The sequence below is a fragment of the Osmerus eperlanus genome, chromosome 2 (genome assembly GCF_963692335.1).
Source record: "Osmerus eperlanus chromosome 2, fOsmEpe2.1, whole genome shotgun sequence".
Classification (NCBI taxonomy): Eukaryota; Metazoa; Chordata; class Actinopteri; order Osmeriformes; family Osmeridae; genus Osmerus; species Osmerus eperlanus.
Window position 1 is genome coordinate 7,714,452 of NC_085019.1, and position 10,991 is coordinate 7,725,442.

A 10,991-nucleotide genomic window follows, 5' to 3' on the forward strand; every position below is an offset into this window, starting at 1 on the left:
CCCCTTCTTACTTTTACATTTATGCAACTAGTATCAAAAGCTTTTTATGGCACACTCTACAGGGCATGAGGAGCCACCAAAATAATTTTTGGGGGTGTCAGATCTTATAGTCCCAAGATATGGGGGGGGGGGAGGATTTTGGCAGGTAGGATGTTATCCACCATCATCCCTGTGCCCAAAAAGCCAAGACCAACAGGACATAATGACTACAGACCCGTCGCCCTGACCTCTGTGGTAATGAAGTATTTTGAGCGCCTGGTGCTGGCACACCTCAAATCCATCACGGACCCCCTCCTGGACCCCCTGCAGTTTGCCTACAGTTTGCCTACAGAGCCAACAGGTCTGTGGATGACGCAGTTAACATGGCCCTCCACTTCACGCTACAGCACCTGGACTCCCCAGCATCCTATGCCAGGATCCTGTTTGTGGACATCCCCGCCCTGCTTCAGGACAAGCTCTCCCAGCTGAACGTGCCTGATTCCACCTGCAGCTGGATCACAGACTTCCTGTCTGACAGGAAGCAGTGTGTTAAGCTGGGAACACACGTCTCTGACCCCCGGTCCATCAGCACCGGATCTCCTCAGGGCTGCGTCCTTTCCCCACTGCTCTTCTCCCTGTATACCAACAGCTGCACTTCCAGTCATCCATCCGTCAAACTCGAAGTTGGCGGACGACACCACCCTCATTGGGCTCATCTCTGACGGGGACGAGTCTGATTACAGCTGGGAAGCTGACAACCTGGTGACCTGGTGCAGCCAGAACAACTTAGAGCTCAATGCTCTTAAGACAGTGGAGATGGTTGTGGACTTCAGGAAGAATACAGCCCCATTCACCCCTATCACCCTGTGCAACTCCCCAGTCAACACTGTAGAGTCCTTCCGCTTCCTGGGCACTATCCTCTCCCAGGACCTCAAGTGGGAACTGAACATCAGCTCCCTCACCAAGAAAGCACAACAGAGGATGTACTTCCTACAGCAGCGAAAGAAATTCAACCTGCCAAAGACAATGATGGTGCACTTCTACACAGCCATCATTGAGTCCATCCTCACCTCCTCCATCACCACCTGGTACGCTGCTGCCACTGCCAAGGACAAGAGCAGGCTGCAGCGTATCATCCGCACTGCTGAGGTTATTGGCTGCAATCTGCCTACCCTCGAGGACCTGCACTCCTCAAGGACCCTGAGGCGAGCGAGGAAGATTGTGGCCGACTCCTCCCACCCTGGACACTGCCTGTTTCAGTCACTCCCCTCCGGCAGAAGGCTGCGGTCCATCAGGACCAATACCACACGCCACAAAAACAACAAGGCCAAGGGTTCACACTGACTTTTATGACTTAACCCTTGTGCTGCCTACGAGTCACATGACCCAAAGGTTCACAACGAACCAACGTTGTGTTTACCCAATTTTACCCAATACAAAAACAAATAAAAAGCATTTTCTTTTAACCTTCGCAATGTGGGGGGTCTGAGACGGCCCGACGGTAAAAAAAAAAAAGCTTCACTTTGTTTTTGTATGCGGTAAAGTTGTCGCAATACAACGGTGGGTCACAATGACCGAGGGTTAATGTCCTAATAACACATTTCTTTTTGCACTGCATCACACAATTGTATCTTGTACCATTTCTATTTTTTGTAAATTTTGTATTATTGGTATTTTTATATTGTAAATTACGGCAATTTATATTTTATTTTATATTCTATTGTATATTTTACTTTAAATCTAATTCCATGTAGTACTGCTAGTTCCTCTTGGTGTTGCTAGTTATGTACCCTTAGTATAGTTAGTCCTCATATTTAAATGTAAGATTCCTATATGTTTAATGTATGCACCTTCCTGCCAAAGCAAATTCCTTGTCTGTGCAAACTTTCATGGCGAATAAAACCCTTTCTGATTCTGATTCTGATGTGCACGAATAAAAAAATCCACTCACATTTGCTGATTATGCCTATTTTATGCTGATTTACATATTCACTTTACAAATGCATTTAAACAAATGATCAGCAATTAATGATTTCTGGATGATCTTTTTGCTCGTTTTAATTTGTTCATAGGCTATACTTAGTGGTACTGTCGGCCCAGGGCGGACATCACAACATTCAGGAACTTCTGGCACGCGCCCTGGACTTCGGCGGTGAAAGCAGAGCCCATCTCGGCAGCAAGGACGATGATAAGGCAGTCAGCGAACAGCTACAAAGTAGAACAAAATAGATTGACACTTCAGATGTGTGACAGACAGAAACACATCGGGAGAGACTGGCGGATGTAGACTCACCAAGTTTCATCATGCGCAAAAATACATCGAAGTCCATTTTTTGTGACGAATAATATATAGCCTACCTTGAAGTTGTCGGGGTCCACATGCAGTTTCTCAGAATGGAGGTGGCTCAGTTCGGAATACGTTTCTCTAATGTTGTCCATGTTCTTCCAACCCCGTTCCAATCCGTGAATGACAACAACTCCATGAGCAGCGACCATCTTATTACCGACTATGGCGGCGGCGTTATACAGGTTTCCAAAGTTACCAAAGTACCTCTGTGTCCATGGGTACACAACCAGGGTTCTGAAAAAGTACACATTTTACTTTAATTTCAGTTTATAATCTCGGTTAAGAAGAATGTATTTGTTTTACGCATTCAAAAATTGTGAAAATCTATAGTCACCTTGAAAGAGCCTTAGGGCCCACTTTATCATAGTCAATTTTAGCGAAAATGCTTGTGATTGTAGTGCGCTCGAACTCCGTCCACTCAACCATCTTGCTGCCTTTGATTGTGTCTAAGGGTACTTTGCTGAAAGATAATGATTTTTGGCACCAGAGCGCGCAGCGTTTAAATAGACCTCCCACAACAGCTTGCGATTCGATGAATCCAAACTATGGGCTGGACTACGACAGAGAAAGATAAAAAGTACGATAAGGGTAGGCTACAGCAGAATGTTGATAAGCACGTTTTAAATATAATTTGACTAAAACGAGTGATAAGGTAAAGTTGAGTTTGAGTGACTATGCTCCTAGCAAATACGGTTCAAAGAGCTTGCCTAAATGAACAACATTAAAATGAAAACCTTTGGGTTTCCGTTGGGAAATATATAGGCCTAGGCCTATGCAGGTCCTAGGCCCTAGGGTACTCCTAAAACACACTTCATTGAAACACTAATGAAACTACATTTTGGTCATGCGTAAAGATTCGAGGAACAATACAGTCTTTAGGCCTTTGCCGAAACCAGCAAACATGTTTTGGAGCACAGTTAATCAAATGGTGTTGTAATTATATTTCATGAATGCATCACGCTGATTGTCAAGTCATAAAACCTACTGTGCTTTATGCAAATGCCTACGCTACATCATGTGAACTATTTTTAACCACATACGATTAAAAACCATCATAATAATTATTATATAGCCTATGTAAAACGTTTTCTGTACCGACAGTAAGTCATTATTTTTGTGTTTTACTCAATTCTCAATACTCAATCATTTTGCGCATTAGGCTACTCAATTATTTAGGCAAAGTTGATCACATTTCCGCATCCAGGAAGCGTCTTAAGTATAGGCCTATAAGAGACAAGTATAACGTTTTTGTTAAGAGCATGTTTGGCAAACGCACTTAAACGCACTGTTCGGCGGCACCTCTATGTGTCGTCACGGGACTCTTTGGGAAAAAATACACATTTCTCAAGTGGAAAGGGCAAAATTTGGGACCCTTTCATGAACAGCACCCGTTTCCATTGGAAGGAGGGGTGCTGATTTGATTTGTCATATACCCTATAGCAAACCGTTATAAGCGTTGGTAAAGCCTTCATCAAAAAAGATATTCACATATAGCCTAGGCCTATAGCCTTCCTTTCACTTAAATGAAACGGAAAAATAAAATGGCTATTGCCAGATAGGCAAACTTGTCATCCCTGGGTATCATTTAATTAGGCTACTTTAACCTTAACTTTAATCTTTTGTAACTGGTAGGCCACTTCTGTCTCGAGAAATTCTTTGTAATCTAACTTCATGCCACGCACATTGAGGGAAAGGGTGGTACCACACATAATCTTGCGATAAAGCGTACAAGTGTACAAAGCCTTTAGATAACCAATCAAGGGTGTAAAATGCCCACACTGTTTTGTTGGAACACACAGACACACTAATGCAAGGCTGTTTATTTGGCCTAATTTCCTATTCGGCCAATATGAGAGGACTGTAACCCCGAAAAGATTAATATAGTTTCAACACAGTTAAAACAGAACATTTGAAAGTTAACTTCGACAAAGAGAAGGTTCGACCTATTTTCTAACGATTTACCTAAATGCAGACAAAAGAACCAGCTTTCGTAGTTAAAGTCCAACCCCATAAATACCTAATGAATTGCTCAAAATGGTTCTAATACTCCTATCGATGCACGAACAAGGCTAAAAACTCAATATCAACTATAGGTATAAACATGTAGTTTAAATCCTGAGAAACTCAAACGAGAGCTTAACTTGCCTACTTATTTTCAATCGCATCCAAGTGAAGCGCTAATCTTAAAAAAATGTGGAAAGCTTCCAAAGTTTCACACGTAGATTGAGTTGATAAGATTATTACTTTTTATAACCCATACTAAAAATTACAATGAAGGTGAATTTGTATTCCTTTTTAGCAATTGCTCATTTCCTTGTATTTTCATATGTAGCCTACAGATGTCTAGTTGGAATTTTATAAACTTTTATATTTGTTTATTTAACTCTCCATTTCATATTTTACAATTACTAATTGTGCATCGGTCGATTTCTGGTTTTTGTGGTCATTTAAATGTCAATTTCTTTAGAGGCTTTTCACAAACAATAGGTTAGGCTACTAGGCTATAGGCAAAGCTCTTTTTTATTTTATTTACATGCTAGCAGTATCATTTGTAATTAGGCTATGTAAATGAATTGCGTGGAATTAACACACGGGCCTAATCAATATACTTATGATAGGCTATATGATTATATCATTTTACATGCTTATTGTTTGGCGATGTTTTTATCAGGTTTTAGAAATGGTCAGTAGTTCGCTGTTATCTGCTCAAAATAAAACCTGACTATATGACAATGAAAAAATTGACCATCAGGCCTAACATTGGCCATGCAGTTATGATCAATTTGGAGATTACGCTACGTTAAACTTCTTGGTTACTTTCAATTGTTAAATTGTTTTTGAGACAGGCACGTAAGAGGCCACTGTCTCCAAAAGTGATTACAAGTGCTTATATTTTAACACATGTAGGCTATTGTCATTCATATTAGCATGACAATATTTGAGTTGAACCTTCTGAACGATTTAACGATTTGACGTCAGGTTGGTTGTGTATAGGCTAAACAACCTTTACCAGGCTAGTTTAAAAGTATAGGCTATTACAAATAACCTTGTTATACGTTTTTTTTTGTAGTTCTTTAGTGGAAATCCTTTACCATGGAATATGACACTGACTAGTCGTTTTGTCTCTCTGATTATTTGGGCTGAAGTTAGCTAAATTGATTTTTCGACTGAGTGTGGAGTGAGGCAGTGGGGACCAAAAGAGTTAGGCTACATTTTACAATGGAAATAATGAACCTTAATAATAGCCTAATGCTTTGGGGAAAGACATAATTCACAGAACAGACTCGGTATTTCTATTTAGGAAAATATAGGCTAATTGAACATGCCATTTCTATTTTTAAAACGTGTCTGTAAAATTGCACAACTAAACCCTCTACTGTGGGGGCATCCGGGAATAATTGGACAGGTTATAATTGGTTATGTGCTGTAAATGTCTTATTCAACACTGTGGAGTCCTTCCGCTTCCTGGGCACTATCCTCTCCCAGAACTTCAAGTGGGAACTGAACTGAAGCCACTGCCAAGGACAAGAGCTGCAGCGTATTATCCGCACTGCTGAGAAGGTGATTGGCTGCAATCTGCCTACCCTCGAGGACCTGCACTCCTCGAGGACCCTGAGGCGAGCGAGGAAGATTGTGGCCGACTCCTCCCACCCTGGACACGCCCTGTTTCAGTCACTCCCCTCCGGTAGAAGGCTGCGGTCCATCAGGACCAATACCACACGCCACAAACACAGTTTCTTCCCTTCCGCTGTTGGCCTCTTCAACAAGGCCATGGGTTCACACTGACTTTTATGACTTAATGTCCTAATAACACATTGCTTTTTGCACTGCATCACACAATTGTATCTTGTACCATTTGTATTTTTTGTAAATTTTGTATTATTGGTATTTTTATATTGTAAATTACGGCAATTTATATTTTATTTTATATTCTATTGTATATTTTACTTTAAATCTAATTCCATGTAGTACTGCTAGTTCCTCTTGGTGTTGCTAGTTATGTACCCTTAGTATAGTTAGTCCTCATATTTAAATGTAATATTCCTATATGTTTAATGTATGCACCTTCCTGCCAAAGCAAATTCCTTGTCTGTGCAAACTTTCATGGCGAATAAAACCCTTTCTGATTCTGATTCTGATGTGCACGAATAAAAAAATCCACTCACATGTGCTGATTATGCCTATTTTATGCTGATTTACATATTCACTTTACAAATGCATTTAAACAAATGATCAGCAATTAATGATTTCTGGATGATCTTTTTGCTCGTTTTAATTTGTTCATAGGCTATACTTAGTGGTACTGTCGGCCCAGGGCGGACATCACAACATTCAGGAACTTCTGGCACGCGCCCTGGACTTCGGCGGTGAAAGCAGAGCCCATCTCGGCAGCAAGGACGATGATAAGGCATTCAGCGAACAGCTACAAAGTAGAACAAAATAGATTGACACTTCAGATGTGTGACAGACAGAAACACATCGGGAGAGACTGGCGGATGTAGACTAACCAAGTTTCATCATGCGCAAAAATACATCGAAGTCCATTTTTTGTGACGAATAATATATAGCCTACCTTGAAGTTGTCGGGGTCCACATGCAGTTTCTCAGAATGGAGGTGGCTCAGTTCGGAATACGTTTCTCTAATGTTGTCCATGTTCTTCCAACCCCGTTCCAATCCGTGAATGACAACAACTCCATGAGCAGCGACCATCTTATTACCGACTATGGCGGCGGCGTTATACAGGTTTCCAAAGTTACCAAAGTACCTCTGTGTCCATGGGTACACAACCAGGGTTCTGAAAAAGTACACATTTTACTTTAATTTCAGTTTATAATCTCGGTGTTTTACGCATTCAAAAATGGTGAAAAAAGCTATAGTCACCTTGAAAGAGCCTTAGGGCCCACTTTATCATAGTCAATTTTAGCGAAAATGCTTGTGATTGTAGTGCGCTCGAACTCCGTCCACTCAACCATCTTGCTGCCTTTGATTGTGTCTAAGGGTAGGCCAACTTTGCAGAAAGATTTAATGATTTTTTTGGCACCAGAGCGCGCAGCGTTTAAATAGACCCCCCACAACAGCTTGCGATTCGATGAATCCAAACTATGGGCTGGACTACGACAGAGAAAGATAAAAAGTACGATAAGGGTAGGCTAGCAGAATGTTGATAAGCACTGTTGCGTTTTAAATGTAATTTGACTAAAACGAGTGATAAGGTAAAGTTTAGTTTGAGTGACTGTATGCTCCTAGCAAATACTGTTCAAAGAGCAATTGCCTAAATGAACAACATTAAAATGAAAATCTGTTCACGTTGGGAAATATGCAGGTCCCAGGCTACTCCTAAAACACACTTGAAACACTACTAATGAAACTACATGACTCATGCGTAAAGATTTGAGGACAAATGCACAGTCTTTAGGCCTTTGCTGAAACCAGCAAACATGTTTTGGAGCACGGTTAATCAAATGGTGTGTGAATTATGTAAGCATTTCATGAATGCATCACGCTGATTGTCAAATCATGAAACCTACTGTGCTTTATGCAAATGCTCATGGGAACTATTTTTAACCACATATGATTAAAAATCATCATAATTATGATATAGCCTAGCCTATGTAAAACGTTTTCTGTACCGACAATAATTATTTTTGTTTTCCTCAATTCTCAATACTCAATCGTTTTGCGCATTAGGCTACTCAATTATTTTGGTAAAGTTTATCACATTTCCGCATCCAGGAAGCGTCTTAAGTAGGCCTATAAGAGACAGGTATAACGTTCTTGTTAAGAGCATGTTTGGGAAACGCACTTAAACGCACTGTTCGGCGGCACCTATAGTGTCGTAACGGGACTCCCTTTAGGAAAAAATACAAATTTCTCAAGTGGAAAGGGCAACATTTGGGACCCATTCATGAACAGCACCCGTTTCTATTGGAAGGAGGGGTGCTGATTTGATTCGTCATATAGCCTATAACCGTTATAAGCGTTGGTAAAGCCTTCATCTAAAAAAGATATTCACATATAGCCTAGGCCTATAGCCTTCCTTTCACTTAAATGAAACGGAGAAATAAAATGGCTATTGCCAGATAGGCAAAATTGTCATCTCTGGGTATCATTTAATTAGGCTACTTTAACCTTAACTTTAATGTTTTGTATAAACTGGTAGGCCACTTCTGTCTCGAGAAATTCTTTGTAATCTAAATTCATGCCACGCACATTGAGGGAAAGGGTGGTACCACACATAATCTTGTGATAAAGCGTACAAGTGTACAAAGCCTTTAGATAACCAATCAAGGGTGTAAAATGCCCATACTTTTTTTTTTGGAACACACCGACACACTAATGCAAGACTGTTTATTTGGCCTAATTTCCTATTCGGCCAATATGACAGGACTGTAACCCCGAAAAGATTAATATAGTTTCAACACAGTTAAAACAGAACATTTGAAAGTTAACTTCGACAAAGAGAAGGTTCGACCTATTTTCTAATGATTTACCTAAATGCAGACAAAAGAACCAGCTTTCGTAGTTAAAGTCCAACCCCATAAATACCTAATGAATTGCTCAAAATGGTTCTAATACTCCTATCGTTGCACGAACAAGGTTTATTCTACAAAGCTTTTCCCCGTTAAATATTGTGGTCAACTGTTTTTTAAAGAGCCAACATCCGAGAACACCCTGTTTTCGAATCAATTTATTTAGGGTTGGCTGGTAATTTGAATGATTTTATTTAGGCCTTTTACAAACCAATTTACCACACATACATTTTATTGTTTATTTAATTTAGGATAAGCATTTCGAAGGCCTAATCAAAATCTGTTCATACTAACTGCTTATTTTGTATGTTTATTTATCAGACTTTATAATGCAAATGACTATGAGCAGTTTGCTGTTATCTGCTTAACATAAAACGCCTTTGTTGATTGGCTTCATGTTACATTATTGAAAAATTCTATATTTTATATATTTCTATATATTTCTATATATTTCTATATATTTCTATATATTTCTATATATTTCTATATATTTCTATATATTTCTATATATTTCTATATATTTCTATATTTCTATATATTCTATATTTTAATATTTTAGCACAAAGTGCTATGTGTATGATTTTTACTTGGATGTTGACTTAGTCCAAAGACTAGATTCCGTTGGCTCTTTAGCGGACCATCTTGATTTTCTGAGTGGTGGTCCCGCCCTTCATCATTGATAAACACAGGTCTAGACACCCATGTTATTGGTAATATCACAGATTATTATCAATTATTAATTGTGATTAGGCTACATTAAAGCCAAAGGCTACACCTGGCCTAGTTTCTGTAGTGGAACTATATTCTGTAATGCAGTCATGAGGTAACCTTTTACTTATTTACACTATAGCCTACAATATACTACAGCACTTGCAATTAAATAATCCAAATAAAAGTACGATAGGTTAATAAGCCGACCTATTGTAAATATTGTAATATTTTAACGATGTAGGAATCCCGTTAAATTATTGCACAATGGCACCTGCGCAAAATTGGTCACCGTGCCATTAAAACAGTATAGGCTAGTAAAGTAGGCTAAAAACTCCATATCAACTAGGTATAAACATGTAGTTTAAATCCTTAGAAACTCAAACGAGAGCAACTACTTATTTTCTATCGCATGTAAGTGGGAAGCGCTAATCTTACAAAAATGTGGAAGGCTTACAAAGTTTCACACGTAGAGGTTGGGTGTGCCCTCTTAACGAGCTTATATAAAACGCACGCAGTTGAGAGCTGGTCACTAAACTTCACTAGATTCAATCTGTCAAAGACAACAAACAAGATGAGTCTTAGTTCTAAGGACAAGGCAACCGTCAAGGCCTTCTGGGCCAAGGTGGCACCTAAAACGGAAGAAGTCGGATCCGACGCTCTGTCCAGGTATTGAAAACGTGTTTGTTTGGACCAAAGTTAAAGTATAGGCGTAGGCTTATAGCCTATAAATTAATATAAGCTATGGGTGCCCTTTTAAAATGCATTCATATTTTTTTCTTATAGAATGCTGGTGGTGTACCCGCAGACCAAGACCTACTTCTCTCACTGGCCAGACCTGAGCCCCGGCTCTGCTCCTGTGAGGAGTCATGGAAAGACTATCATTGAAGGTGTTGGTGAAGCCGTCTCTAAAATCGAAGACCTTTCCAATGGTCTAATCAACCTCAGTGAGCTGCACGCCTTCCAACTGCGGGTGGATCCTGCTAACTTCAAGGTTAGCAAAGTAGCTATAGTTGGGTTTTAGTGATATGTTGTGACTTGTTACATTGACGCGTACTTTGCTTTTTTTTTTACCCCAGATCTTCTGCCACAACATCATCGTGGTTCTGGCCATCCTGTTCCCCGATGATTTCACCCCAGAGGCTCATGTGTCTATTGACAAGTTCCTCGCTGCCGTGTCTTTGGCTCTGCAAGAGAAGTACCGATAAACTGCTGAACATCTTTCAGAGATATTTCAGAGACAACATTGCTCAGGGGCACTCTGTAGTTCAAAACTAAATAAATGTTGAAACAAATTAACTTGAGTTGTCATTCGTTTGAGGATTTCATTCGTTTTTAGACAGTGGGCTAATTATTTTGACAAGTCTTCAAGGCATACAAAGCATAGCTTAGGCCTACATAACATGCAGACCAATTCAATGCTAAC

At 39.9% G+C, this 10,991-nt stretch overlaps 3 protein-coding genes across 3 annotated transcripts; 1 reads left to right on the plus strand and 2 right to left on the minus strand.

Annotated features, from left to right (window-relative positions):
- Positions 1-1,931: 1,931 nt before the first annotated feature.
- LOC134010940 (hemoglobin subunit beta-2-like) lies at positions 1,932-2,819 on the minus strand. Its single transcript, XM_062450285.1, has 3 exons — positions 2,661-2,819; positions 2,338-2,560; positions 1,932-2,187 (listed from the first exon to the last, which is right to left on the minus strand). The coding sequence occupies exons 1-3, from the start codon at positions 2,750-2,752 to the stop codon at positions 2,059-2,061; spliced, it is 444 nt and encodes a 147-aa protein (XP_062306269.1). The 5' UTR covers positions 2,753-2,819; the 3' UTR covers positions 1,932-2,058.
- Positions 2,820-6,495: 3,676 nt separating this feature from the next.
- On the minus strand, positions 6,496-7,369 carry LOC134010949 (hemoglobin subunit beta-2-like). The gene is made up of 3 exons (XM_062450297.1): positions 7,209-7,369; positions 6,900-7,122; positions 6,496-6,749 (listed from the first exon to the last, which is right to left on the minus strand). The coding sequence occupies exons 1-3, from the start codon at positions 7,298-7,300 to the stop codon at positions 6,621-6,623; spliced, it is 444 nt and encodes a 147-aa protein (XP_062306281.1). The 5' UTR covers positions 7,301-7,369; the 3' UTR covers positions 6,496-6,620.
- A 2,704-nt stretch (positions 7,370-10,073) lies between these two features.
- Positions 10,074-10,864, plus strand: LOC134010958 (hemoglobin subunit alpha-2-like). Its single transcript, XM_062450307.1, has 3 exons — positions 10,074-10,234; positions 10,352-10,559; positions 10,645-10,864. The coding sequence occupies exons 1-3, from the start codon at positions 10,140-10,142 to the stop codon at positions 10,771-10,773; spliced, it is 432 nt and encodes a 143-aa protein (XP_062306291.1). The 5' UTR covers positions 10,074-10,139; the 3' UTR covers positions 10,774-10,864.
- Positions 10,865-10,991: the final 127 nt, after the last annotated feature.

Excerpts from the sequence above, each read along its gene's own strand:
- LOC134010940 (XM_062450285.1), bottom strand. The coding sequence starts at position 2,752 with ATGGTTGAGTGGACGGAGTTCGAGCGCACTACAATCACAAGCATTTTC. Across the intron at positions 2,561-2,660 it reads GGCCCTAAGGCTCTTTCAAG|AACCCTGGTTGTGTACCCAT; the intron begins GTGACTATAGAT and ends GTACTTTTTCAG. Across the intron at positions 2,188-2,337 it reads TGGACCCCGACAACTTCAAG|CTGTTCGCTGACTGCCTTAT; the intron begins GTAGGCTATATA and ends TCTACTTTGTAG.
- LOC134010949 (XM_062450297.1), bottom strand. The coding sequence starts at position 7,300 with ATGGTTGAGTGGACGGAGTTCGAGCGCACTACAATCACAAGCATTTTC. Across the intron at positions 7,123-7,208 it reads GGCCCTAAGGCTCTTTCAAG|AACCCTGGTTGTGTACCCAT; the intron begins GTGACTATAGCT and ends GTACTTTTTCAG. Across the intron at positions 6,750-6,899 it reads TGGACCCCGACAACTTCAAG|CTGTTCGCTGAATGCCTTAT; the intron begins GTAGGCTATATA and ends TCTACTTTGTAG.
- LOC134010958 (XM_062450307.1), top strand. The coding sequence starts at position 10,140 with ATGAGTCTTAGTTCTAAGGACAAGGCAACCGTCAAGGCCTTCTGGGCC. Across the intron at positions 10,235-10,351 it reads GGATCCGACGCTCTGTCCAG|AATGCTGGTGGTGTACCCGC; the intron begins GTATTGAAAACG and ends TTTTTCTTATAG. Across the intron at positions 10,560-10,644 it reads TGGATCCTGCTAACTTCAAG|ATCTTCTGCCACAACATCAT; the intron begins GTTAGCAAAGTA and ends TTTTTACCCCAG.